A 25,697-nucleotide genomic window follows, 5' to 3' on the forward strand; every position below is an offset into this window, starting at 1 on the left:
TGGGATTCTTAGTCCTCTGGGTATTCTTTGAGCTTTGTGATATTTAATCATGGTGCTTGCATGTAATCTCTGATTGATTTCTTTTTTTGAGAGGTACAATAGTTGGCGTATATTTTGCTCTTTGGTTCTCTTTGATGTGACTTCTGTGGTCTCTTCCTGTATCAATGCATATATCTTGTCGGCAGCATCATCGGTAAATGCGAACGTTTCCTCTCTAAGGTCCGTTAAGTTTGATATTGAATATGCTACTTACCAGTATGCATCTGTTCTTGGCATGTAGGGCTGCTGACATTCATATCTGTGCATAGATCGCCGCCTAGTGTTGGGTCCGGATGTTTGCACGTTGTTGTCCTGGAAGAGTCTTCGAAGTATCCTGAGATAGGTGACTCCTCCCCTGGACCACAGTGCGCATGGGCATCCTCTCCATCCTCAGATTGTTTTTCGCCATTGTGGCAGTGATGGAGTATATACAGGAAGTGATGACCATGCTATAGAGTAATTCTGAGAGCTGCAGCTGCTACAGGCGCCGGGGCGGAGGGTGGGCGATATGAATGTCAGCAGCCCTACATGCCAAGAACAGATGCATACTGGTAAGTAGCATATTCAGTTCGAGGCATGTGAGCTGCTGAATTCATATCTGTGCATAGAATACATAGCAGTACCTCCTATTAGCGGCGGCCACCAGTGCCAGCTGCAGCGGTCTGAGAACAGCCTGTCCTACAGCTGCCTGCTGTTTTGAGTGTACATCTACACAATAGTGTTTGGTAAATGTATGTATAGTGGACCATGTGGCTGCTCTACATATATCCTGTAAAGGAATGTTTCCCAGGAAAGCCATGGACGCCCCTAACTTACGTGTTGAGTGGGCTCGTGGGGGAATCGTTAATGTGCGTTTAGCCTTTTGATAGCAAATTTGAATACATTTAACGATCCATCTGGCTATACCTGCTTTGGAGATGGCGTTGCCTTTGTGTTGTGGAGAGAAGGCAACGAAAAGTTGTTTTGTCTTCCTAAAGTCTTTAGTTCTGTCTATATAGTACATGAGGACTCTTTTGACATCTAGTGTATGGAGCATTCTTTCAGCGACATTTTGTGGGTTCTGAAAGAAAACGGGCAGTTCAATAGTTTGATTCATGTGGAACTGCGATATTACTTTAGGCATGAATTTGGGGTTAGTACGTAGTACGACCCTGTTGGTATGAACTTGTATGAATGGCTCTTGAATGGTTAGTGCCTGGAGTTCACTAACTCTTCTTAACAAAGTGATTGCCACTAGGAAAGCTACTTTCCAGGTGAGGAATTAAATCTCACATGAGTGGAGAGGTTCGAAGGGTGGACCCATCAGTCGGGTGAGGACTAAGTTGAGGTTCCACACCGGTGCTGGTGGGTGTCTTGGGGGAATTACTCGTTTAAGTCCCTCCAAGAAAGCTTTGATGGCAGGCACTCGGAATAAAGAGAGGTGCTGCCTGTTCTGGAGATAGGCTGCTATTGCGGTCAAATGGATACGTATTGAGGTGTATGCCAGATTGCATCGGTATAGGTGTAAGAGGTAACAGATTATGTTTTGAGTGGATGCGTCTAGCGGGTTAATGTGATTGTTGTTGCAATAAATGACAAACCTCTTCCATTTAGCTGCATAGCAGGCTCTGGTAGTGGGTCTCCTGGCCTCCTTAATGATCTCCATACAGTCAGGTGGCAGGTTTAGGTAGCCAAACTCCAAGACTTCAGGAGCCAGATTGCCAGGTTCAGCTGTTGCGGATCTGGGTGCTGAATTTCGCCATGGTTCTGCGTTAAGAGTGCAGGTTTGATCCGCAGCCTTTGATGCAGCACCACGGAAAGTTCTAGAAAGGTGGTGTACCATGGCTGGCGCGCCCATGTGGGAGCAACTAGGATGAGTGTCAGTGAGTGCTGTCGCAGTTTGCGTGCCACCAGCGGTATTAACGGTGCTGGGGGAAAAGCGTACGCAAATCTGCCGGACCAGTTCATCCATATCGCATTGCCCTGCGACTGTGGATGTGGGAACCTGGCGGCAAAGCTTTGGCATTTTGCGTTTTCGTTTGTGGCGAATAGGTCTATCTCTGGATGACCCCACTGTTGGAAGTACGGTTGGAGTACTGACGGATGTAGCTCCCACTCGTGCATCTGGTGGCTGTGTCTGCTGAGCAGATCCGCCATCTGGTTGTCCTTGCCGGGGAGGTGTTCCGCCATGAGGAATATGTTCCTCTGAATGGCCCACTTCCACATGCTCTGAGCCAGATGAGACAACTGTGGAGAGTGTGTTCCTCCCTGCTTCTGTATGTAGTACATGGCAGTCATGTTGTCCGTCCGGATCAACACGACTTTGTTGCACAAGTGTACTTTGAATGCCTTCATTGCCAGGAAGATTGCCATCAGTTCCAGAAGGTTGATGTGCATCTTCTTTTGTTGTATTGTCCATAGTCCCTGCACTGTGTAATTGAGTACATGAGCTCCCCATCCCTGGAGAGACGCGACCGCCGTCAGTATTATTTGTGGAACAGGCTCTTGGAACGGTCGGCCCTTGCAAAGGTTTTGTGGGTTCCACCAATGCAGAGAGTTGTATGCCCGACCGCTCACCAACACTAGGTCTTTTAATTGCCCGTGAGCCTGATTCTATTGACGTGCCAAGCACTCCTGAAGCGGGCGCATATGTAGTCTCGCGTGTGGGACTATGAAAATGCAGGAGGCCATCATGCCTATCAACTGCATGAACACTCGCGCAGGAAGGGAGTGTTGAGGTTTGAACTTTGAGATCAGCATTTGCATGCTGTTGATCCTCACTAAATTTGGCTGAGCTGTGGCTGCCAGAGTGTCTACGGTCGCACCCAGGTACTGCTGTACGTGTGCGGGTTGGAGATGTGATTTTGGGTAATTTAGTGAGAATCCCAGACTGTGAAGGAGGTGGATGGTGATTGACATGTGGCTGGCACATTGCTGGGCTGACTTTGCCTGAACAAGCCAGTCATCCAGGTAAGGGTAGACGTGAATGTGTTGTCTCCGTAGATGTGCAGCCACTGTAGCTAGGCACTAGGTGAAAACTCTGGGTGCTGTTGTCACACCGAAGGGGAGGACTTTGAATTGGTAGTGCTGTCCCTGAATAGTGAACCTGAGATATTTTCTGTGTGACGGGTGTATGGGTATGTGGAAGTACGCATCTTTTTGAGGTCTAGTGTGGCTAAGAAGTCTCCCTGGCTGAGCAGCGGGAGAACCTGTTGTAGGGTGAGCATATGGAAATGCTCTGAGAGAATGTAGTGGTTGAGGGGTCTCAGGTCTAGTATAGGTCTGAGCAACCCGTCCTTTTTTGGGATTAGGAAGTACAGAGAGTACACTCCTGTCCCCTGCTGGTTGACGGGCACGATCTCTATTGCACCTTTTTGCAGCATACTGAGCACTTCCGGATGCAATAATGCTAAGTGCTCTGCGGACATAGGACGGTGCTTTGGCGGTATTGTGGGTGGAGTGGAGGTTAATTCGAGACAGTAACCGGCTGGATAATATCCCTGACCCACCTGTCCGTGGTGATGGTATTCCACGTGGACAGGAACCGCTGGAGTCTCCCCCGACAGGTGTTATGTGGTCGGGGGGAAGGGAGAGGGCGTCACTGTTTGGTCTTGGGTGAGGACCTGGTGTTGCCATAACCGCGTCCTCTGCCCTTGGTGCTGGAGCCACGATATCCACCTCTGTTGTTTTTATCGTAGGTACTCTGTGTGCCCCCTTTATTGTATGTCTGCTGTGACCCCTGTCCTCTAGCTGCTCCCCTATTTCCGGGGCGACGAAAGGAGCCACTACGAAATGTCTGAGTTTGTAGAGCCCCCATTGACTTCGCAGTGTCAGTGTCCTTTTTCATCTTTTCTAAAGTGGTGTCAACTTCCGGTCCGAATAAGTAGTCGGGGTTGACAGGCTGGTTTAGGATGTTGTTTTGGATCTCAGGTTTGAATCCGGAGATTCTTAGCCAAGCGTGTTGGCGTAACATGACGCTGGTGTTTATTGCCCTCGCAGCTGTGTCGGCAGCATCTAGTGCGCACTTAATAGATGCGTTTGTAAGGAGTTGTCCCTCTCTGATGAGGAGCTCCGCTGCCTCTTTGTACTCTTCTGGCAGATGTTGGAGTAGTGACTCTAGTGTGTCGTAGTGTGAACGATCGTAGCGAGCTAGGAGGGCCTGTGTATTGGCAATGCGCCAAATGTTTGCTGCTTGAGCTGCAATCCTCTTGCCCAAGGTCTCCAGCACCTTGGATTCTTTGTCTGGGGGAGGAGCGTCACCAGACGTTTGTGAGTGCGCTCGTTTGCGAGCGTTAGCAACCACCATGGAGTCTAGAGGTAACTGCCCTCTAATGTACATAGGGTCCCCGGGCGCAGGTTTGTATTTCTTCTCAATCCTGGGGTTCAGCAACCGTGCCCTGGTTGTTTCCTTGAAAATTTCCTTTGCTGGCTTGAGAACACCTTTCAACATGGGCAGAGTCTTGACCGTCCTCTCAGAGGAGGCGAAAGTGTCCACCAAGAAGTCTTCCTCAACTGTGTCAGAGTGGAGTTGCACACCATGATTGGCTGCAGCACGTTCTATGAGGGCATTGAAGGCAGCAGTGTCCTCTGTGGGAGATGTTTTTGCACCGTAAAGCTGCGTGTCCTCGGTATCTGTTGTGGCACCCGGGTCTGCAGGGTCATCCCAAGCTTGATCTGGGTCCTGCTGCTCCTCAGGTTCTATATCCCTAGGGTAGGTGGTCTCATCACCCATGTAGTCCTCCATTGCGTCCGTGTCGGAGGGCGTTGGAGAAAAGGACTGGGGATCCAGATAGGAGGTATGCAGACGTTCGTATAGAACCGGTTCCGATTCTGCTGGCAGTTTCTGTTTTAGAGGGATTCTGTAAGAGTCCAAGGCCTGCTCTGGTGTGCCCTTCCGTTTTCGGAGCATGAGTCTGCCGGTGTCGGCGTCGATGAATTGGGACGGTGAAGGCCCAGTAGGAGAGTGTCCAGCAGATGGGGACCTTGTCAGGCGGACACGTGTTCGGATCTCGAACATCTTTGGCGCCGTGGACGGCGGTAAACCAAAAGTAATGTTGGTTGGTGCCGAAGGTGCCTTTGGAGCCTTTTTCGGGTCAGGGCCCGATGTGGACTGGAGGGCTGCCTGTTCTCTGATGCGTTGCAAGGACGCCGCAACTTGTCGCACCGAAAACGCCGAAGGTTCTTTGGTGCGGAGTGGTTCTGCAGAGGACTGCTTCGGAGCCACAGGGTCATCGATTCGAGGAGAGGCAGTAGCGGTCGACGGAGTCGATGACTTGACCTTAGTCGCTGCCTTCGAAGTGGACTCCGATGGAGCGGCCATTTTAACTTTTGTGGTCGGGCCGATTGCTTCGGTGCCGGCGGCCTAGGCGCTTTTGAGGTACCGATGGCCTTCTTTTTCGGGTCGGTACCGACATACGCAGCAGCGAGTTCGGCGCCGAAATCCCTTTTAGTGCGTTCAGAGCCGATGGTTTGGGCTGGCGTCGAAGGAGTGGAGGTCGTCGAGGGCTTCGAGCCGACCACTGCTAGTTTCACTTTCGGTTTCTGTGGAACCGGTGCGACGATTGGTTTCGGTTTCGTTGAAGGGAAACCAGTCTTTTTCGGTAATATTGGCTCTTGCTGGATGTTCGAGGCCGGGCCCGAAGGCGGGGCCGAAGAACTGCGGGATTGATCTCGGGTAAGGTCCGGAGGCGATCCCTCGACCGGAGCCGTAGAATGACGCACTTTGATAGCCTCCGCTTCGACGGGTAGGCCCTGCTCTTCACCAGAGCTATCTTCTTCGGCCCCAAAGGCCTCATCGTAGTCTCCTACCTCTTCGCCGGCTTCTTCCCTGTGAAAAAGCGCTTCATCGGCGTCTTCCGATCGGGAATCGTGTTCGGAAGCGGGGCTGTAGTTCGTGTCTTCCACGCTTTCAACATCTTCGTCCTCGGTGCTGAAGATGTTTGCCGGGGCCGGTGCCGATTGCTGCGCTTCTAATCTCGCTGCCCGTCGATTCCGGAGAGTCTTCTTGGATCGGAATCGGGCACAGGCCATACATTTCGATTCGTCGTGATCCGGCGAGAGGCATTTGATGCACACCGGGTGGACGTCGATATGTGGATATTTGGCGTGGCAAACAGGACACCGTTTGAATGGGGTCCTCGATTCCATCGTCGATGTAAGGTCGATGATCGGATTAAACGGATCCGAAAAACTTGAAGAAGTTTGCTAAACTAAGCAAGAAAGCTGTCGATACCGAGCGGGAACAGTACCGACGAAAACTGAAGGCCTTTTGGCCTTAAACTAATTTTTCCTAACTTGAGCTAAGATAAGCACATCCGAACCCAATGGCGGAAAAAAACAATCTGAGGATGGAGAGGATGCCCATGCGCACTGTGGTCCAGGGGAGGAGTCACCTATCTCAGGATACTTCGAAGACTCTTCCAGGACAACAACGTGCAAACATCCGGACCCAACACTAGGCGGCGATCTATGCACAGATATGAATTCAGCAGCCCACATGCCTCGAACCTGTTCATAGGCCATGTTGTTCGGTAGCGTGCTCCGTACTTTGGTTCAGAATGAAAGGTATGAATTTATAGAGATAGTATGTGCACTGCTTAGATGCTTGTGTTCATATGTTTAAACTGATTTACGTCAGGTTGATCCGTGCTCACAGGGTGTCACTTCTCTGAACAAGGAAGTGCGTAGAATCAAATAGTGAGTAGCAAACCCTCAAAGATTGGGTGTGTCCCCTGGGCACTGGAGTATCGATTTTTGTGATTGTTTCTCAAGTTCATTTCAATAAAGTTTCTTGACGATTTGTCAATGGTTTGAGTTTCATTTATTTATATCATGAAATTCTTTGTCATTTCGATGATGCATCGTATTTACCAATGTCACAATGTTACATATCCCAATGCATTTCAGCGTTATGCCTTCTTCCGGGGAATGTCTTAAAATAAATGATACAGAGGACTATATTATATGCGTCTTTCTATTGTCTCTCAAAAAAAATGTTTAGAAACGTTAGTTGACTTTCCTATGTGTTGTAGTGCTTATCTGATGCGCGCGTTGTGACTATCTGTTAATCGTGTAATGATATTGCAAAAGTATCGACATGAAGTCGGGGAACGATTGTGGATATGCAGTGAGGAAACTTAAAATAAACTCAGAAAGCCAAGCGAGTTTGTGTGTGGTTGACGTTTAAAATTTAATTTAAATGCCTCTAAGGGCGCGACCTTATTTAGTTGTGCGTGCGCCATAGAGTGCCTCGCTTTCTTATCGCTTGCAGAAAAAAGTCTACGGAGTCGCGTGCTCTTGAATTACTTACTATTGTGCCATGAATTGTCTGCGCGTTCGGTTAGCCGCCACACCTGACGTCTTCGCGAGTATGTGAACGCTGTGTCAGTTACCAATATATGTGAAAGTTGCCTATTAGAGATCAACATAGGACTATTTGCTATCAAATGATAGTGAAGACAGATTATGCGCATAAAATGTTCATTCATTGATAAACAAATAAAGCAGAAAACAATAAACACATGATGGTATTGATAAATTCAGTTAATGAGTTCAATCAATCAGAGATAACATGTAAATTCCATCCGGTCATTCATTCCATATGGTTTCATCGAATTTAATGTTCGAATCCAATAATTTTCTCGTTGTAATAGAGTTTTGTGATTGTCTTTGCCTTCCGCTTTTACGATAATTTCCAAAATGTTGAATTTCAGTTGGCTGATGTTGTGTCCTGCTTCTAAAAAGTGGGTCGCCACTGTAGATTTGAGATTCTGGGTTCTAATGTTGCTTTTGAGTTCATTTATGCGGGTTTTAATTTTCCTTTCTGTTTGTCCCACATAAATTTTTCCGCATGGGCATTTTAGTTGGTATATCGTGTTCGCAGTATCACATGTGGCCGTTACTTTGAGGTTAGTGATATAACCTTTCATGGGGTGTGTGATGTTAGAGCCCGGAATTATGTTATTGCAATTATTGCAATTCCAACATGCTATTGTTCCTTTGTATTGGATTTGTGAGTTCTGATCTGTTGGGTTTTTGATGATTTCTCCCAAGTTTTTTGCTCTAGTGTACGCGAAGATGGGTTCTTGTTCAAAGAGTTCTCTAAAAAACAACATGCCTTTCACGCAAATACTCAGAGTCATCAGGATAGTATCTGATCCCAACACCAGGATGACACGAATTAATGAAATGCTCAAACGTTTTCGAACTAGAGGATACCCAGAACATATTTTGCAACAGGCAGAAAACAGAAGCAACACCATCAACAGGATTACAGCATTATCAGCCACAAAAAAACCTATCGACAATCGCACCACCATAGCTTCTAAGTACTCGACTATGAGTAAATGCTTCAAGATCATCATTAAAAGACATTGGCCAATACTTAAAGTGGAACCCGATTTCAAGAATATCTTTGAACAAGAACCCATCTTCGCGTACACTAGAGCAAAAAACTTGGGAGAAATCATCAAAAACCCAACAGATCAGAACTCACAAATCCAATACAAAGGAACAATAGCATGTTGGAATTGCAATAATTGCAATAACATCATTCCGGGCTCTAACATCACACACCCCATGAAAGGTTATATCATTAACCTCAAAGTAAAGGCCACATGTGATACTGCGAACACGATATACCAACTAAAATGCCCATGCGGAAAAATTTATGTGGGACAAACAGAAAGGAAAATTAAAACCCGCATAAATGAACACAAAAGCAACATTAGAACCCAGAATCTCAAATCTACAGTGGCGACCCACTTTTTAGAAGCAGGACACAACATCAGCCAACTGAAATTCAACATTTTGGAAATTATCGTAAAAGCGGAAGGCAAAGACAATCACAAAACTCTATTACAACGAGAAAATTATTGGATTCGAACATTAAATTCGAAGAAACCATATGGAATGAATGACCGGATGGAATTTACATGTTATCTCTGATTGATTGAACTCATTAACTGAATTTATCAATACCATCATGTGTTTATTGTTTTCTGCTTTGTTTATCAATGAATGAACATTTTATGCGCATAGTCTGTCTTCACTATCATTTGATAGCAAATAGTCCTATGTTGATCTCTAATAGGCAACTTTCACATATATCGGTAACTGACACAGCGTTCACATACTCGCGAAGACGTCAGGCGTGGCGGCTAACCGAACACGCAGACAATTCATGGCACAATAGTAAGTAATTCAAGAGCACGCGACTCCGTAGACTTTTTTCTGCAAGCGATAAGAAAGCGAGGCACTCTATGGCGCACGCACAACTAAATAAGGTCGCGCCCTTAGAGGCATTTAAATTAAATTTTAAACGTCAACCACACACAAACTCGCTTGGCTTTCTGAGTTTATTTTAAGTTTCCTCACTGCATATCCACAATCGTTCCCCGACTTCATGTCGATACTTTTGCAATATCATTACACGATTAACAGATAGTCACAACGCGCGCATCAGATAAGCACTACAACACATAGGAAAGTCAACTAACGTTTCTAAACATTTTTTTTGAGAGACAATAGAAAGATGCATATAATATAGTCCTCTGTATCATTTATTTTTAGACATTCCCCGGAAGAAGGCATAACGCTGAAATGCATTGGGATATGTAACATTGTGACATTGGTAAATACGATGCATCATCGAAATGACAAAGAATTTCATGATATAAATAAATGAAACTCAAACCATTGACAAATCGTCAAGAAACTTTATTGAAATGAACTTGAGAAACAATCACAAAAATCGATACTCCAGTGCCCAGGGGACACACCCAATCTTTGAGGGTTTGCTACTCACTATCCATTGACTTCGTAATGGTCTGTCATTCCAAAACATCTGTCTTTGTACATAAGACTGTGATGATCCAAGAGAGGAGTGAGAGATAGCTGAAAGAGTACTCAAATCTCTCCTCACCTGCGTATTGACTGTCATATTGAGGTATATCAGGAGATGTGGCTATTGTAGGGCTAAACTTCAGAATCGCTTTGGATGTTTTATACTGACCAGTGCTGTCCAAGGGGTTCATGCCCAAAATGTTGTGGATGAAGAATCATTAGTCCTATTGTGAGAGTTACTTGGATGCCACATTTGATCAGTCTTGTATTCCACATTTTGGTAATAGTAATTTTCTCACGTCTTTAGGTTTTCTGAAAAGCTACATGCGCCAGTCACCAACAACTTTTGTGATCTCTTTTCCAGTAGTCAAGCCAGGTTATCAACCATAGTGTTTGACAGGCTGCCTGCTCGAAGAAAGGCAGTGGGTCATAACCATACCCACGGCGCATAAGTGATCAGATTATCACTATTAAGTTTGCAGATGCTATGGGAGTAGAAGTGCCTCAAGGTTCAAACCCTTGCACACTTCAGGCCGCTGTGCATTTTTTTTGCTTTCATCAAACAGGATTGGATGTATTCATTTTATATTGTGAGTGGCTAGTAACCTTAGGGGTGGGACTGTGCAAAACACACTGTAATTGTGATCTGTTTAAGGGATTATCTGAATGAACATCTGGAAAGAGGTTGATAAAGTCAAGAAGAAGCATGTCAGAATAAGTAGCTGTTGTTGACGGACTTGACTTGGTACAAGCCGCCCCTGTAAAGAGAACTTCTGGGTCCTCAATAATGAAAGAAACTGCCAGAAGATAGAGAGGAGTAGTTCTAACTGCCAAAGGTGCTGATGCTATTTGTTTGCAGATGTGTTGGTCAGCAGGTGACAGACAAAGCGGTTCTATAAGAGAGGATGATATCTTAGGAGGATAACCTTTGCTGGTAACTTGCCATGTCTTAAATGTAAATGCTCTCCTACTCTTTGAATATTTCGAAGTTTTACTCTTTTCCCTCCTTTTTGCTGGGATTTATCTCCTTAAGCCTTCTGTTTGTGCATCGTTTTTACACATTCCAATTGCCTTATGCAAAATTATTGGGTGTACAGGAGATTCTATTATTGGATCCAAATGTGTAGCTTGTCGACAAGAAATCAAAGTGGCCTCAGGTTTTTATGTGCTAAGTGTACTCTCAGTCTAAAGCTCAGGTTTATCAAATACATTTTTGATAGAATACATATCAGTCTCCCCTTTCTTCTTAGTTTTGCATTTTTCTTAGTACACCTTCTTCTTCGGCTGCCCAACGGTTACACCTTTTGTGCACTTAGTGATGTGATACTCAAGTCCTAGCATGACTGGAACATCTGGGAGGGTCTAGTTATTTACAAAAGAAGAGTTCTCTAAAGGAGAGGCGTCACTGGGGGCACAACTGTGCTCATCAGGTAGTGTTCTATTTAAGGCGTTTAAAGGTTTATCTTCTAGGGCCTGTTGTGCTCTTCAGGACTATGGTACAGATTTCCTCAATTCATACTTCATGCAACTATAGCTTCTATAGTTTTGTCTCTATTGGGCAGCTCATGAGAATTGTTATGGCTTAGTACACAATCAGTTCAAGGTGTTGAGATAGAAATTCAGTTTGGACTATAGTAATGGCTGCAAGGCAAGCTAGCTATGAACTGCAAGCTAGGAATAAACAAAAATAGCATTGATTATAATTATAACTTTAGGATTCCAGGAACGTAAACGTAGCTCCTTAGTGCCAAATTTACTCAGGAGCACAAACTTAGAGTATAGCGTGTTTCAACAACTTGACACAAATCTCCTCTGCGCACAATGTTTCAATTCATTCTAATAGGGCGCTCACATTGGGCAGTGTCAATACCGCTGCCTTCACCAAATGGAATGCCTGATGGCCTATAGTGAGTAGTCAGTAGGACTGTAAAGCCATACAATTTTCCCCAACCTCAGCTCCAAGGGAAAGGTGAACATAGAGGTTTGATTGGGTATCCTTCAAGACTTAAAAAAAATGGAGGGATGACTGGGGTGAAACAACTGACAAAAATACAGACACCGCACAAGCACAACAGTGGCAGAAAAGGTACTTAAATACACTGCAGTGCATAGATGAAGGGTATAACCCTCAAATTCAGCCCCTGACACAGATAAAAGGGTTGATGATGGTGACAATCACTTCAATTGTCTCTCTCTCTCTGTTAAGTGATATAATAAGCACCACAAAGCAGATCTAAATACACAGCACCATATTCAATATATGCCTTACTGCTCTTATAACTTTTTTGCTCACCCTGTAAGAGGGTGTGTGTGGGGGTCTGGCATGCTACAAATGATCTAGTTGTGCATTTGAACAGGAATTTGCCTGAACGTACAACTCACGCTCACTTGTTTCTCACTTTGCCGGATAGCTTATGCACTAATGGATGGAGCAGGAAATTCCAGCTGGAGCTTTGGCAGCATCAAAATCGGCTCTGAGGACGAGGAAGAGCCCAGCATCGGACTACAGTATTGTTCGGAAAAAGGCTATTTCCGTGGGGCTACCATTGCTCAATGCCATGGCCCAATTTCTGCTTCCTGGGGGAAGCCCTCTTGGAAGATCATTTGCCATCAGACTTGGGTGGAGAGGATGGGAATTCTTTGGCATTTCCACATGGGCTTTGGCCAAATACATCTTGGCCTCCCGGACTCGGATGACCTTAGAGTCATGGTCAAAACTTAGACACCCATGTATATATCACGAGGATACAAAAGAGAAGTTAATGTGCAATACTTTTGAATTGGTTTGAACCTTGAGACATTCTGAGGGTAAATTTGACCTAGTTGCTGCTGAAAGCTTTAAAATGTTTATTGGTAAAGCACCAAGAGAAAGCTTCAGACAGTGTTAATTAGGTGCGGAAAAATAGAAAATGATATCAGCAAGCCAGCTGGCATCTAATAAACTCTGGTGTGGCCATGTATGGAGGCGGAGTCGCAAGAGGAACCGCATGGCAACTGTCTCCAACTAAAGATTTCTAAAGCATTACAGGATCGGCATGGGCCTTAAGAGCATTTCTGAACAGCAAATTTTGCCTTTAGAGAAATGGAATCAAATAAGGAGATTTTCACACTGCCACCCGATATGGGAAAGCAATTTTGAAAGTGCAATGAATTAATGCAACCTTGGGCACAGGATCAGAGAACTTTTCACAAGTAATCAGAAAGTCCAGCATGCAAACTGGCAGAGGTTGAAATGTGTTGCCGATCTGTTCCACTTCCTTTTGGATAAGAACCTATTCTTCATCGAAATATAAGAGGTAATTTGCCTCACTTTACTATGTTTACGACCCAAGCTCACTTTTGTCTCACTTTGCCGGATAGCTTCTGCACTAATGGATGGACCAGGAAATTCAAGGTGGATCTTTTACAGCACTGAAATCAGGTCTGAGGACGAGGAAGAACCAGCTTTGAAGAACAGGATTGTTTGGAAATGTTCTGTTTTTATGAGGAGACCACTGCAAATGCTAGAGGGCTGGAAAATCCCACAAGCGGATGTTGGATCTACTAAAGGAGTGTTATTTGTGCCAGGGGAAATAGACAGCATGAGATGGACATATTGGTAAGCGGCCACAGAAGTGGAGGTAGTCCAACAAGAGATGGAAGGTCAGATAGCAGAAAGGACCAAGCACTAGCAGTTTGTGGGAGTAAATAATAGATGGGAGGACATACATGACAAGAGTGTGAATCAGTATCTCTGAAGTGATTAGTGGGTGGGTTTGCAAGCAGACACCACCAAACAAGGGATTGCAATTCAAAGAAAAATTGGATTAGGTTGTCCGACAGTTCTCAACAATTCACGTTAGATCCATCCAGGAATAAGACTAAAGGTTAAGTAAGCAGCTAGAACCCAAATCCACATAAGAGGAACGACAGAAAGGTTATGGACCGGGATGCTTAATCAGAGTTAAATTCAAGCCAAGTAGGCAGAATGGGCTAGTTAGGCAGTAGGATAATTCCAATGCAAACCTACAATAATTTAACAGAGATTTGGAGGAGGAAGCAGGCCCAGAAGAGGAGGGGACTGAATTCATAGGACAGCAAGAACAAGAGTTCAACTCATGACAGACCATCAAAGAGCAACTTTGGGACACCGAAGACAGCGGCAAGGATTGTACAAGTATGCAGGTTTTCCAGAACTGGGCCTGGAGGTTTGGTAGTCAGATTAAGTCGGGAAAGACGGTCTACTAAATACATGGTGTTCAACCAGCTGGCACACCACAGGCAGTAAAACAAGGGTTGGAGTTTGAGCAAGGGAGGGAAGATGGAAACAGATAAAGAGGTAGTCAAGAGGGAAATTAAATAACAAATATAGAGAAAGGGGATAAGATAAGCTAAAGAAAGGAGAAAGGAGTAGGCAGAAGAAGACTGTCGGAGAGTGAGAATAAGAGGGAGAAAATCCAACAGTAACAGAAAAGATAGAGATTGATAAATAAATTAAAGGAGAAAGAGGAGAAACGAGAGAGAGGAGGAATGGTAGGCAAGAACAGAATAGACAGGTAGACTTGAGGGGGAGGGGTGTAAAAGTGCTGCCAGGTCAGGATTCTTGGAAGGGCATGCTAAGTTATCAGATGAGATGAGGCATATATTTTGGGAATTTTGGACAAAGTATACAATCCCTCTCATACTAACAAAAAAAATACCAAAATCAGTTTACTAACAGGGCCAGTTAACAAATAAGAAATTGTATAAAGCGATAAAAGCTGTTATAGTCAAACAACTGAATTATAGTAATCTATGCCACCGTCCACTCAATATTTTCACAGACACCAACTAACTTTCATTTGGTACCCTACCTTCAGTAGAGGCAAATTATTGTTCGCAAAAAGACAATAAGATTTAAATGCAATAAGCTTTTAACTAACAACAAATCCACCTTACCTGCCAGGCATTTTTCCAGCACAGACTGTAGCCATGTGATATTCTGAAGTCGAGTCAACACGCTCCCTTTCATTTCGGGGTCCTTCTGATGGCAGAACGCATTGACAATCTGCAGTGAAGAAAAAATAACAAATCTCTCATTCTGAATGGAACCATCTTGACGTCTTCTGCTTACCTTTTAGTAGTAAATAGTTTGTCAGTTTTCTCTACCGCAGCCCCCCCCCCCTCCCATTTGCACCAGGTTTTGTGGTGTTTGGGTTTAATATCTGGTTTCCCTCTTGGCAAACTCAATAGTGGAGCCACAGGAAGATGTCCCAGTTATGCAGATACTTCTACTGTAGATGTAACTGAGCTGAATTAGTAAAAGAGCTTTGTTGTCCTCAGACCACTACACAGGTGAACAGACTGTTTACATTAATTTTGTGCACATAGAGCACAGACAAATTAAATAATTTCCAGACATGCAGACGCAAACATAGCATTTTAATGGTTTTCATTAAATAACAAACCCATTGACAGTAAATACAGACATATCAAGACATTGAGTACGCTGGATAGTGACATAACCTCATTAAAAGCATTTAAGGCAGTTTATATATATGGTAAACACTAAGTTCTAAAATTAAGAGTGTCCTCAACAGGCAGAGGAGTTGTCGCTTTGCCTCACACATCATTTACTCCTGGTTACTCCTGGTAAAGGAGTCTACATACAAGATCCATTTCTTACTTATCACTAATACCAAACTCAGATCTTGATCACCCAGGTCCTCTGAATTTTCTCAATCTTGCTGGGACCTGGTGATTCCAGCACTCATACACCAGCCCACACCTCAAGTCCATCTGACAATTATTGATACCATTGGGCTTCTCTATTTTCTGCAATATGTCGTTTTTGCGGCAATAAGACTTTGATTCACAAGTGTACTCTAGTAGCCGGTTAGATGTGTTACCATGGAGGAGGTCTACATTTTCAGGGTTCCCCAGGCATCGACCCACTGCCCACACACCACTCTCCAATAGTTTTCTATTAGGAGAAATTTCCTCAACACGTGAAAGAATGAGCCCACGCCCCACATCCCGGTACACATTTATCTTCTTTGGGCAACCCTGGCTAGTACATTTGTTCCCTGGAGTAGTACAACTTTAAGCTGGATTAGCCTAATTCTTGCCTTGAATAATACTACTCAGGAAAGCAAATGTTTTGTGTCACATGTAGCCTTCCAATCTCATCTGCTTCTCAATGTCCTCACGTATGTTATTCATTAGAGTGATGCAAGTCAAAACTGTCACCATTCGGTTCATAGTTCTATCCAGATGCCCCATTTTCAAAGACTGAGTCTTCCAACATGTTACCATCATCTCCCACGGCTGCTGCCATCAAGGAGTTTAGTTTTAAACATCTAAGGGTCTTGGATTCATGCATATTGTATTCACTTTTAAGGAGTGCGAATGAAACTATACCATTGTTACCCCATACCTCCCCAAGTGTTGAGGTATTCTAATCTCTGAAGCTGGTCGATCTGGTGACATACTTCAGTCTTGTGCTCATCCATAGTGTAACCCTGGGTGTTACCCGTTTCAGGCAGCCATTTCTCTAATAAGGCCCTCATTATGAGTGGTGTTACTGGACCCACTGGAATTAAGAGATCCAGAGGAACACTGTGGATCTCTTTACTTTTCCCAAAACGTTCACAATATAAATATTTGTGTGAAAGTAAGGGTGAATAGGAGGAATTACTGAGGAAACAAAAAACAGAATCACTGATTTTCCTGGTAATTCCTCATATCTTAGTGGACCTTAAGGATCCAACTTGTAATGGGCCCGACTCTCCTCTCCCTTACACTTACTTATACTCCAGGTATCATTAACTACAGTGGTGGGGACAATCCATTCCATTGACTAGGCTGATAATAACAGCGTAAGTTTGCACAATGCTATAACCAGGTTAATCGTCGCAACCGGAGCAGCATTCGGTAGAAGGCCCCAAATAAATGTTGGTATTGCACTTCTTTCCCAAAGTATATCTACTTATTCTGATAGCGGGCTTGTCTTGGGGTGCAAAGGTCCATGCATTCACAATAATCAGTTGAGTGGCTTGAAAGTGATGCCACCTGCTTATATGAATCTCTGCCTTGTAGAAAAGGCCACCTTCAAGGAATCCTCCTATTGTAGTAATAGCCTTATCAGTTCTTCATCTGTTTGTGGATTTTTAAGTAATATATACAAAAGCTTTGGGAGTGCTACCATTTTTAGCAGTGCTGCGTGGCCCAGAAGTCTCTTTCAGATTATTCTCCACTCTGAAGGGCATTTGGTGTTAGCGATGCACCATCGGTTCCCAGATGACCCAATGGCAACAGCAGAACTTTAGTCAGAGTGCTGAATAATGGCCATATTTGTCAATTAGATGCTTCAACCTTGACAAAATTTCATCCGGGTCTGCTACATAGAACAAGATGCCGTCCGCATTTAGCAAGATTCTTTCTTTCCATGCTGGTGCCCATTCCCATCTTTTAATTTGGGTGTGTGCTCGGCTAGGGGTTCAACTGTTAATGCAAAAACATTAGGAACAAATGTTATCCCTACCTCGTCAAATTGTGAAATTTGTGAAAAGAAAATGTCCTAGACTGTATGCCATTTGTTCACAGTTTTACCAGTGTGTGGCCATAAAGCAGCTAACTCATGACAGCAAAAAAGGTCTAAAACACATTTTTCAAGGACTGCAATTCTTCTGTTGTGATATCCTCCTGTCTCAGGACCTTGGCGAGGCAAGGAGTTGGGCAGTCTGAAACAAACTCAACCAGTTTGCTTTCATCACATTTTAACATGGTTTTGTAGGTAAAACTGTAAGCAAACCACAAATCCCTCTGCCAGATCTCCCTTCCTGACCCCAGTTGCCGCTCCAATTTTTGGAATGTGTCGGTTGCCTTCATTACTGCTGCACAGCCTGGCCACAAGTTAACCGGTCTCAATGAACAAGTTAATTACCTTCGGTAACGATATATCTGTAAGAAACATTAGTTAGTTATAGATTCCATACTTTAGAATTAGCCCAGGCGTCAGACTGAACCGGAAAGTTTTTTTCGTCAGCAGTACCTCTGCGCGTCGGAAGGTGGCGTCGGGATGACATCGCGGCAGCTACTTAGACGCCACCCTCGAGCGCTGACGTTCGTTCTGTACACGACTTTCCGCGCCAGAAACGCAGAGCCATGCAAGACACTGACCACTGGTGCACAAAACTAGGGCCCTGAAAGCATGTCCTTAACCCTAGAAATTAGTTCGCAGAACGGGGAGGATGGGTGGGGCAGTAAGGAATCTATAACTAACCTATGTTTCTTACAGATATATCGTTAGTGAAGGTAAGTAATGTGTTCATCTGAAAGAAACACGTTTGTTATAGATTCCATACCTTAGAATAGATACCCCAGCAATGCCAACCCCGGTGGTGGATCTGTGAACCAAGATCACACCAGAAAGTTCTGGAGAGCGGAATTGCCAAAGAAGCCGTCTCTCCGGACTTGGCTGTCCAGGCAGTAGTGTTTCGTAAACGTGTGCAGCGATGCCCACGTGGCCGCCTGACAGATGTCATGTAAAGGAACTCCTCTTCCCAAGGAAGTAGTGGCTGCCATCTCCCAGGTGGAATGGGCGTATAGCCCGACCGAAGGATCCTTTTTAGCCAGAGAATAGCATGTCTTAATACACAAAATGACCCATTGAGAAATGGTGTGTTTGTGTACGGCCCGACCTTTCTTGGCGCCCACGTAGCCAACAAAGAGTTGATCATCCACCCCGAACTGTTTTGTGCGATCAAGACTAAAGAGAGCACACATTTTGGGTCCAGATGGTGGAGCCTCTCCCTCTTTCGAAGGAGGCGGAAAGAAGGTGGGCAAAGTAATGGTCTATCCGATGTGGAAGGCAGTGACTACCTTAGGAAGAAGGGATGGACGGGTCCTGGGAACCACGTTGTCCGGATTGACAGAAAGGAGGTCTGGAAGAAAGTGCCTGGAGCCCACTCACCCTTCTAGCAGAGGTGATGGCTACCAGGAAAGCAGTCTTAAGAGTCAAGAGTCTTAAATGGCAGTTGTGAAGCGGCTTAAAGGGAGTGCACATTAAATAGGTAAGAACAAGGTTCAAGTCCCACTGAGGCATAATGAAAGGGGATTAGAGGAAAGAGATGCGTTAAGCCTTTCAAGAAACGGTTAACTACCGGGACTTGAAAAGAGAAGGCTGATCTGGCAGCCGAAGGAAGGCAGAGATGGCCGAAAGACAGCCCTTGATAGTGCCCAGAGCAGAGCCCAGCTGGCCCAAAGAGATAAGAAACAAGAGAGCCTCAGAAAGAGGGGCAGAAAGGGGATCCACAGCCTTTGCTGTGCACCATGCCAGAAATTTATTTCACGGCAGGCGTATACCGTCTTAGTGGAGGGATGCCTGGCTGCCAAGATTACATCACAAACTTCGGGTGGCAGGTCAAAAGATGTCAACTGCTGCCACTCAATCTCCACGCAAGGAGGTGGAGACTGGACAGCTTCGGGTGGAGGCCCCTTCCCTGCTGCTGCGACAGAAGATCCTCCCAAAGAGGCCGTCGGATCGGAGGATCGATGGCCATGTTGAGCAGCTTGAGATACCAGACTCTTCGTGCCTAATCCGGAGCCACAAGAATGACTTGGCCCCGGTCGCGCCTGATCTTCTTCAGCACTCTAGGCAGAAGTGGTATAGGCGGAAAGGCGTACAACAGACCACAGCTCCACTCGTGACGAAAAGCGTTGCCTAGAGCGCCGACTTGGATATTCCAAAGTGCAGAATTGCTGACATTGCACGTTCTCTTCGGTGGTGAATAGATCTAACCAAGGCTCTCCCCACTGTCGAAATAGACCTTGCACCACCTCCGAGCGAAGACGCGATTTGTAATCCATCATGCACCTGCAGCTGAGTTTGTCCCCCCTAATGTTCAGAGAACCTGCTAGGTGTTGAACCACCAGGGATATGCCCTAATGTTTCAGCCATGTCCAGAGGTGAAGGGCCTCTTGACATAGGGTCCACGACCCCACCCCGCCCTGTTTGTTGCAGTACCACATGGCGGTGGTGTTGTCCGTGAACACCTGCACTACTCCTCCCCGGACAGAGGGAAAGAATGATTTCAGTGCAAGACAAATCAAGCGGAGTTCCAGAAGGTTGATGTGAAGCCTGGGCTCCGCCGGAGACCAGAGACCTCTGATCTCCGCATCTCCCATGTGGCCGCCCCATCCCAGAAGGGATGCGTCCGTCACCACAGTGTGGTCTGGTTGGGGAAGGGAGAGGGATCTGTCATTGACCCAATCCTGGTTCGTGAGCCACCACTGCAGTTGTCGAGCAGTGCCCTCTGAGATCTGGACGCAATCGCAAACTTTTTGCCCAGCATCCCTGCGTGCCGGGGGGACGGCATCACACGCCTCCGCCCAGTCATCATCTGCGCACGTGACGTCAGCGAGGTCACATAAGTCCCACCCCGGCGAGCCTACGTCAGTTTTCTTAGGGAGAACTTTTCCGCACCACAACGCAGAGTCAGCAGACAAAATTGTGAGAGTATTGGAACAGTGTGCGAAATAGCAGCAAAAGGGAATGGTGAGGAACAACACCATGAAGAGCAGCACCCAGCACTGCAGTACCGGAAGGCATGGAAAGAATAAAGACAGGGCAGCAACCCTGCCAGTACAGAGACAGCCCCCTCTGAGACAAGGGAAATATATAAAATTGTCACGATAACAGGCAACAGGACTACAACCCCAGCCAAAGACAAGGAAGGGGAACCCGTAGGGGACACACAGGAAACGACAAAACTCAAAGACATCCCCATCACAGAGTGTGACAACCCCCATCAGGAACAAGGGCAGAGGCACAGCCAAAAGACCCCAACCTCAAGGATCACAAAGAGCCAGCAGTACCAACAAACCTATCCTCCCATGTGACACCGGGGAGGAAAAAGGCACAAACTGACAGAAAGAGGGAAAGAATGTACTCAAAGAAGACACAGCCACCCACAGGGAAGCGAGTGCGAAAGACCAAATCACAAGCCCTGGCAGAACGGGGAGGAAGGGAGGGCCGTGAAGGAATTTGCGGCTAGAAACGTCTCTACCAGATACATCGTTACCGAAGGTAAGTAACTTGTACATCTGATAGAGACTACTAGCCGCAGATTCCTTCACGTAGAATAGATACCCTAGCCATACCCAAGGGGAATGAGGGTCTGCGAGAGGACCCCACCCACCGGGGCAGGAGAGCCCACGCCGGCAACAGGCCGGAACCCGACCCTCGGAGACAAACTGCGACACTTACCCAGAGGTAAGCGGCGCACCTGCGATCTGGGAGAAGATCGAAGTCGGCGAGGGAAGCTGCGGATCCGAGAACCTTCCTCAGAGGCCGGCCGAGATGACGCCGCCGACCTGGACACCCGAGTCGACAGACGTTTCATCCGGCGCTCACGCCGGGACTTCGGGTTCATCTGCTGGCACGCCTCAAAATCAGTGGAGTCGTGGTGCTCCTCCAAACACCACATGCAGATGGGGTGAGGATCCGTCGCCGACATGAGGCGGCCACACGACGAACAAGTTTTAAAGCCTGAAGGCATTTGCACACTGTTCCCACACATGCAGCAATAGCAGAAGGGAAAGGCCTAAACAGGCCCAGAGCACAAACCGGATCCGCGTTGCACGCAGAAAAAGAAAGAACTGACGTAGGCGCACCGGGGTGGGACTTACGTGACCTCGCTGACGTCACGTGCGCGGACGACGCCTGGGCGGAGTCAATCGATGCCGTCCTCCCGGCACGCAGGGATGCTGGGCAAGAAGTTTTCCGGATCCAGTCTCACGCCTGGGGATAATTCTACGTGAAGGAATCTGCGGCTAGTAGTCTCTATCAGATATCCCGGACTCACAGCTCGGGAGGATAAACCCAAAACCGCGTCGTGTCCAGAACCGCTCTGATGAAGAGGAGCTTCTGAGAGGGAATCAGGTGTGACTTCGGCACATTGATGGAGAACCACAGCGAATGCAGGAGGTCGGCCATAGTCTGGAGGTGGGAGACGAGATAGGGGAAGACTGAAACCCCTGATCCACGCAGATGAGCTGCGACCACCGCCATCACTTTTGTGAACACCCGAGGAGCGCTGGTAAGGCCAAAGGGTAGCAGGGTAAATTAAAAATGCTTGTGGCCTACCGTGAACCGTAGATAACGCCGGTGGGCCGGCAGGACGGGGATGTGAAAATAAACGTCCAACGCTACCATTCAGTCTTCTGGGTCAAGGGCAGACAAGACCTGAACAAGCATCAACATATTGAACTTCTCCTTCCGGGGAAAGCGGTTGACAACCCTGAGATCCAAGATAGGACGCAGGCTCTTGTCCTTCTTGGGGATCAGAAAGTAGTGGGAATAACAACCACGACCTACGTCTGGGACAGGAACGCGCTTGATGGCTCCCTTGGACCAGAGAACCGTAATTTCCTGCTGGAGAAGGGCCAGATGATCCTCCGACATGCGGTGGTATCGCGGTGGCATGGCTGGAGGGGTAGTCTTGAAGGGGAGGGAGTAGCCTCTTCAGACTATTTGCAAAACCCACCTGTCTGACGTGATGGTGCGCCAGTTAGGGAGGTGATGACGAATCCTGACGCCCACTGATGTTTGATTGGCCTGAAAGGTCGGACTAGGAGGGTTGGAGGCTGCTGCAGAGGGTGGGGGGTGTTGGTGGACTGGCCCGTTCGCTGGCCCCCGGAACCACGACGGCTGCGCAAAAGGTTGGGTAACTTGCTGCGGCCTGTGGCTCTGGGAGGGACGCAGCGGGGCATCCCTTCCGTAGCCACAAAAGGGGCGAAAAGCAGACTGCGCAGGGCGGGTGGAGAGGCCCAAGGATTTGGCCGTAGCCCGTGAGTCCTTGAAACGCTCTAGGGCATGTCCATCGAGGTGTTCTGGACATCCCCTGAAAAGCCAGTCGACCTCATCCAGGCGTAGCGACAAAGTGCTACTGACGTTGAAATGGTCCTGCTCAGAGAGTCGATGGTGTCCAGCTCACAACAGATGATAAACTTCGCTGCATCCCTCCCGGCGGCGACAGCCTGGGGGAGCACTGCCCGGGCCTCCTCCTGACACTGAGGTAGCACCTGCGCAACCGTATCACACACCGAGTGGGAATAACGGCCCAAGAGACATGCGGTGTTTACAGACCGTGTGTGAGAAGTTGGCCTGATATATGATGTCACTAATTCTAGTGTACACCTTGTATCAGTCCAAACAACCCTTATGGTGATTGGTTGTAAAGTCAACCTTATAGACCAGCTATCCTAGTGGTAGCATGGACAAGAGCAGTCTTAGGCTAAACTCTGTATGGCATGTGAAGCCAGCTGTTATACCATCTGTAATCCCTTGAATACCAAATGAAAGGACACCACAACAGATATATATAAAAATAGAATGTATTTATTCTAGTCAAAATACCCTCAGCACTCTTTATGAGATTCGAGGTAAGTACAACACAGTCTTATTTAAGTATACATTAAGTCACACAGGTAAGTAATACAGTTAGGCCCTAGGGGCCACGCAAACCATATACTAAGTAAGTGGTATAAGAACCACTGTCACGAACACAGGATAGGCCTAGGGAATGGCTGGGGCTACACTATACTACCAAAGGTTAGGAAGTGGGAGGCCCACAGGATTCAGGTGCAGAGTGGAAACACTCACGTGTAATGCGTAAAAGTCGATATAAATAGTAATTATTAGAAATTAACAGTTTTAGGACACTTCTGGAATAGCTAGGAGTTCGAGACTTGGAAACTAGACCCTAGGATAGTCACTACCCTTGTGAGCACCGGAGTACTCAAGTTACCTAGCCCACGGGCTGCGGGTGCATAGGTGTGAACTTGCGTCGGGTTTCGTCGTTGACTCCTATGGATGCCTGAAGGAAAGTTGCTGACAGGCAGTCAGTGAAGAGTGTCCGGTGGATCCCAAGGATGGAATCAAGAAGGAAGGATACCTGCAAGCAGAAGGGACAGAGTCTAGGTCACCAGCCAGGAGCCGGGAAGGAACCAGGAAGAAACCAGGCGATGTTGTGCAGATGCAGGTGAAGAGATGAAGCTTGTCGCAGCAGCCACGGGTACCAGGAGACGTCGAGGACGACCAGGACCAGGAGGCGAGCTGTCCCGCGAAGGCTCTTGCTGTCAGCGGCGTCGATGTCGAGTTAGGACCCATCAAGCCTTGGCAAGCGGAACCCACGCAGGATGGAGGACTTGCTTCTGGTGCAGACCAGGAAGGTCTGGGGTGCTTCTCTTTCACAGAGGAGCGAGTGCCAGTCTGGAGGAGCCGGACCAGCAAGATGATATCAAAGGTTCGTCGTCGCAGAAGTCACTAGCCAACGGGCCAGCAACCGGACAACACGTCGAGCAACTCATGTGCAGAAGGGCCCCACGCAGAACACGTGAAGTGTGGGGAGCTGATCTTCTTTGCAGATGGTGCTCGGGATGGGGGCTTCTCAATTCCCCAAGCACAGCCTCGAGGAAGCCTCAGAAGTCGCGCTAGTCAGTTACTAGCCACTTTTCCCAAGTCACCGGTCCCACGTCCCTCGTCGCTCCACGGGTCTCAGCTTTGCTGTAGATGTGGATCTGGTTCAGAGGTGTCTGGAAGTCTCGGCGCTGGTCAGTCTCTGCAGTCGTCCCTCGTAGGATCAGTCGCAAAGCAAGCAGCGGTCGCTGGATGGTGCCTGGTTGCCCAGGGTGGTCACTCCTTGGCCACAAGGGAGATTCTTCAGTCTACTTCCTGAGGTCGAATGTCGAAGGTCCAGAGTTTCTGTTCAAGTTGCAGATTCAGGATAATCCAATTTTGCAGGGCACAGCTACCTTCTAATATACTGGGCTAGTGGGTTGGGCTACCTGCAAGGTCCCTCCTATGGGTGGGACCAGGAAGGGGGGTGGCTACACCCCCTTTCCTTTATCCAGTTTCACGCCAGAGCTGGGGCTGGAGTGCCCCAGCACCGGTTTGAACTGGACTATGCATGGAGCACCTTGTGTGCCCCAGGCATGTCTCATTCCTTTCAGCCCTCCCTGCCCCAATACACTAAAGTTTGTCTGGGGAGGTGCTAGCACCTCCCCAAGCAGGAAACCTATTGTCCAGGCCTCCCTGGCTGGGAGGGATCCCAGCTGCAGGAGGTCAGACTCGTGTCTGTGGCAGCAGCATCCATTTTGTGATGCTGAGGCTTTTGTTAGAGTTAAACAGCAAAGTAGGATTTTAACATGTCTCTCCCTCTAGAAGGGAGGAATAATATCCTCATCACCAGAAATGGTATGGGGGTATTATTCCAAAGTGTTAGACACCTTACAGGACATGTTTTGATAAAGCCAAACCATAGTTACCATAACCGTTTAAGATTATGAGGTACTTTAAGAGTATATGGTAGGCGATATCATAGAACAGCTATAAGGACATGGTTCCGAAAGCTGCAGACAGGCTCAGCTCATACTAGAGCACCATCTCACATGTTACCAAGCACTCTGCCTCCAGGATTGTTAAGGCCTGCCATAGGAGTGGCTGATAGGTACACATGTGTCTATTGTGAGTGTAGATATAGGTATACTATATCTAAGCAAGGGGTGATTACACGACCTTGCCCCAGCTGAGTGATCAGCCAGTTGTTTCTGATTGGCAGGCCAGGGGTGGCATAATACATGCTGCAGCCCCTGGGAGGCCTAGGGTACACCTATGCCCTGGGTACCTAGGGTACACTGTACAGGGTCCAATAAGGTGATCCTTACCAATTGGGTATGTACCTAGTGTACATGGAGTCCATTTTAAAGAGAGAGCAGACAGCCTGAGACCCTGAATGGCAGGATCTCAGGCCAACTAAGTCGAAAAACCAGCTAGACACTAGGCAAAATGTTGGGGGTAAACATAGTCAGATATC

The 25,697-nt window shown here is 47.0% G+C and overlaps 1 protein-coding gene across 2 annotated transcripts in view; it reads right to left on the bottom strand.

Annotated features, from left to right (window-relative positions):
- FANCD2 (FA complementation group D2) overlaps positions 1 to 25,697 on the bottom strand; it is a 1,050,809-nt gene that overhangs the window by 643,879 nt on the left and 381,233 nt on the right. For both annotated transcript variants that reach the window (XM_085625116.1, XM_085625117.1), the window contains exon 26: positions 14,779 to 14,887. In XM_085625116.1, coding sequence (XP_085481242.1) covers positions 14,779 to 14,887 — 109 coding nt within the window. The remainder of the gene's footprint in view (positions 1 to 14,778; positions 14,888 to 25,697) is intronic.

Source organism: Triturus cristatus, chromosome 9 (assembly GCF_964204655.1).
Source record: "Triturus cristatus chromosome 9, aTriCri1.1, whole genome shotgun sequence".
Classification (NCBI taxonomy): domain Eukaryota; kingdom Metazoa; phylum Chordata; class Amphibia; order Caudata; family Salamandridae; genus Triturus; species Triturus cristatus.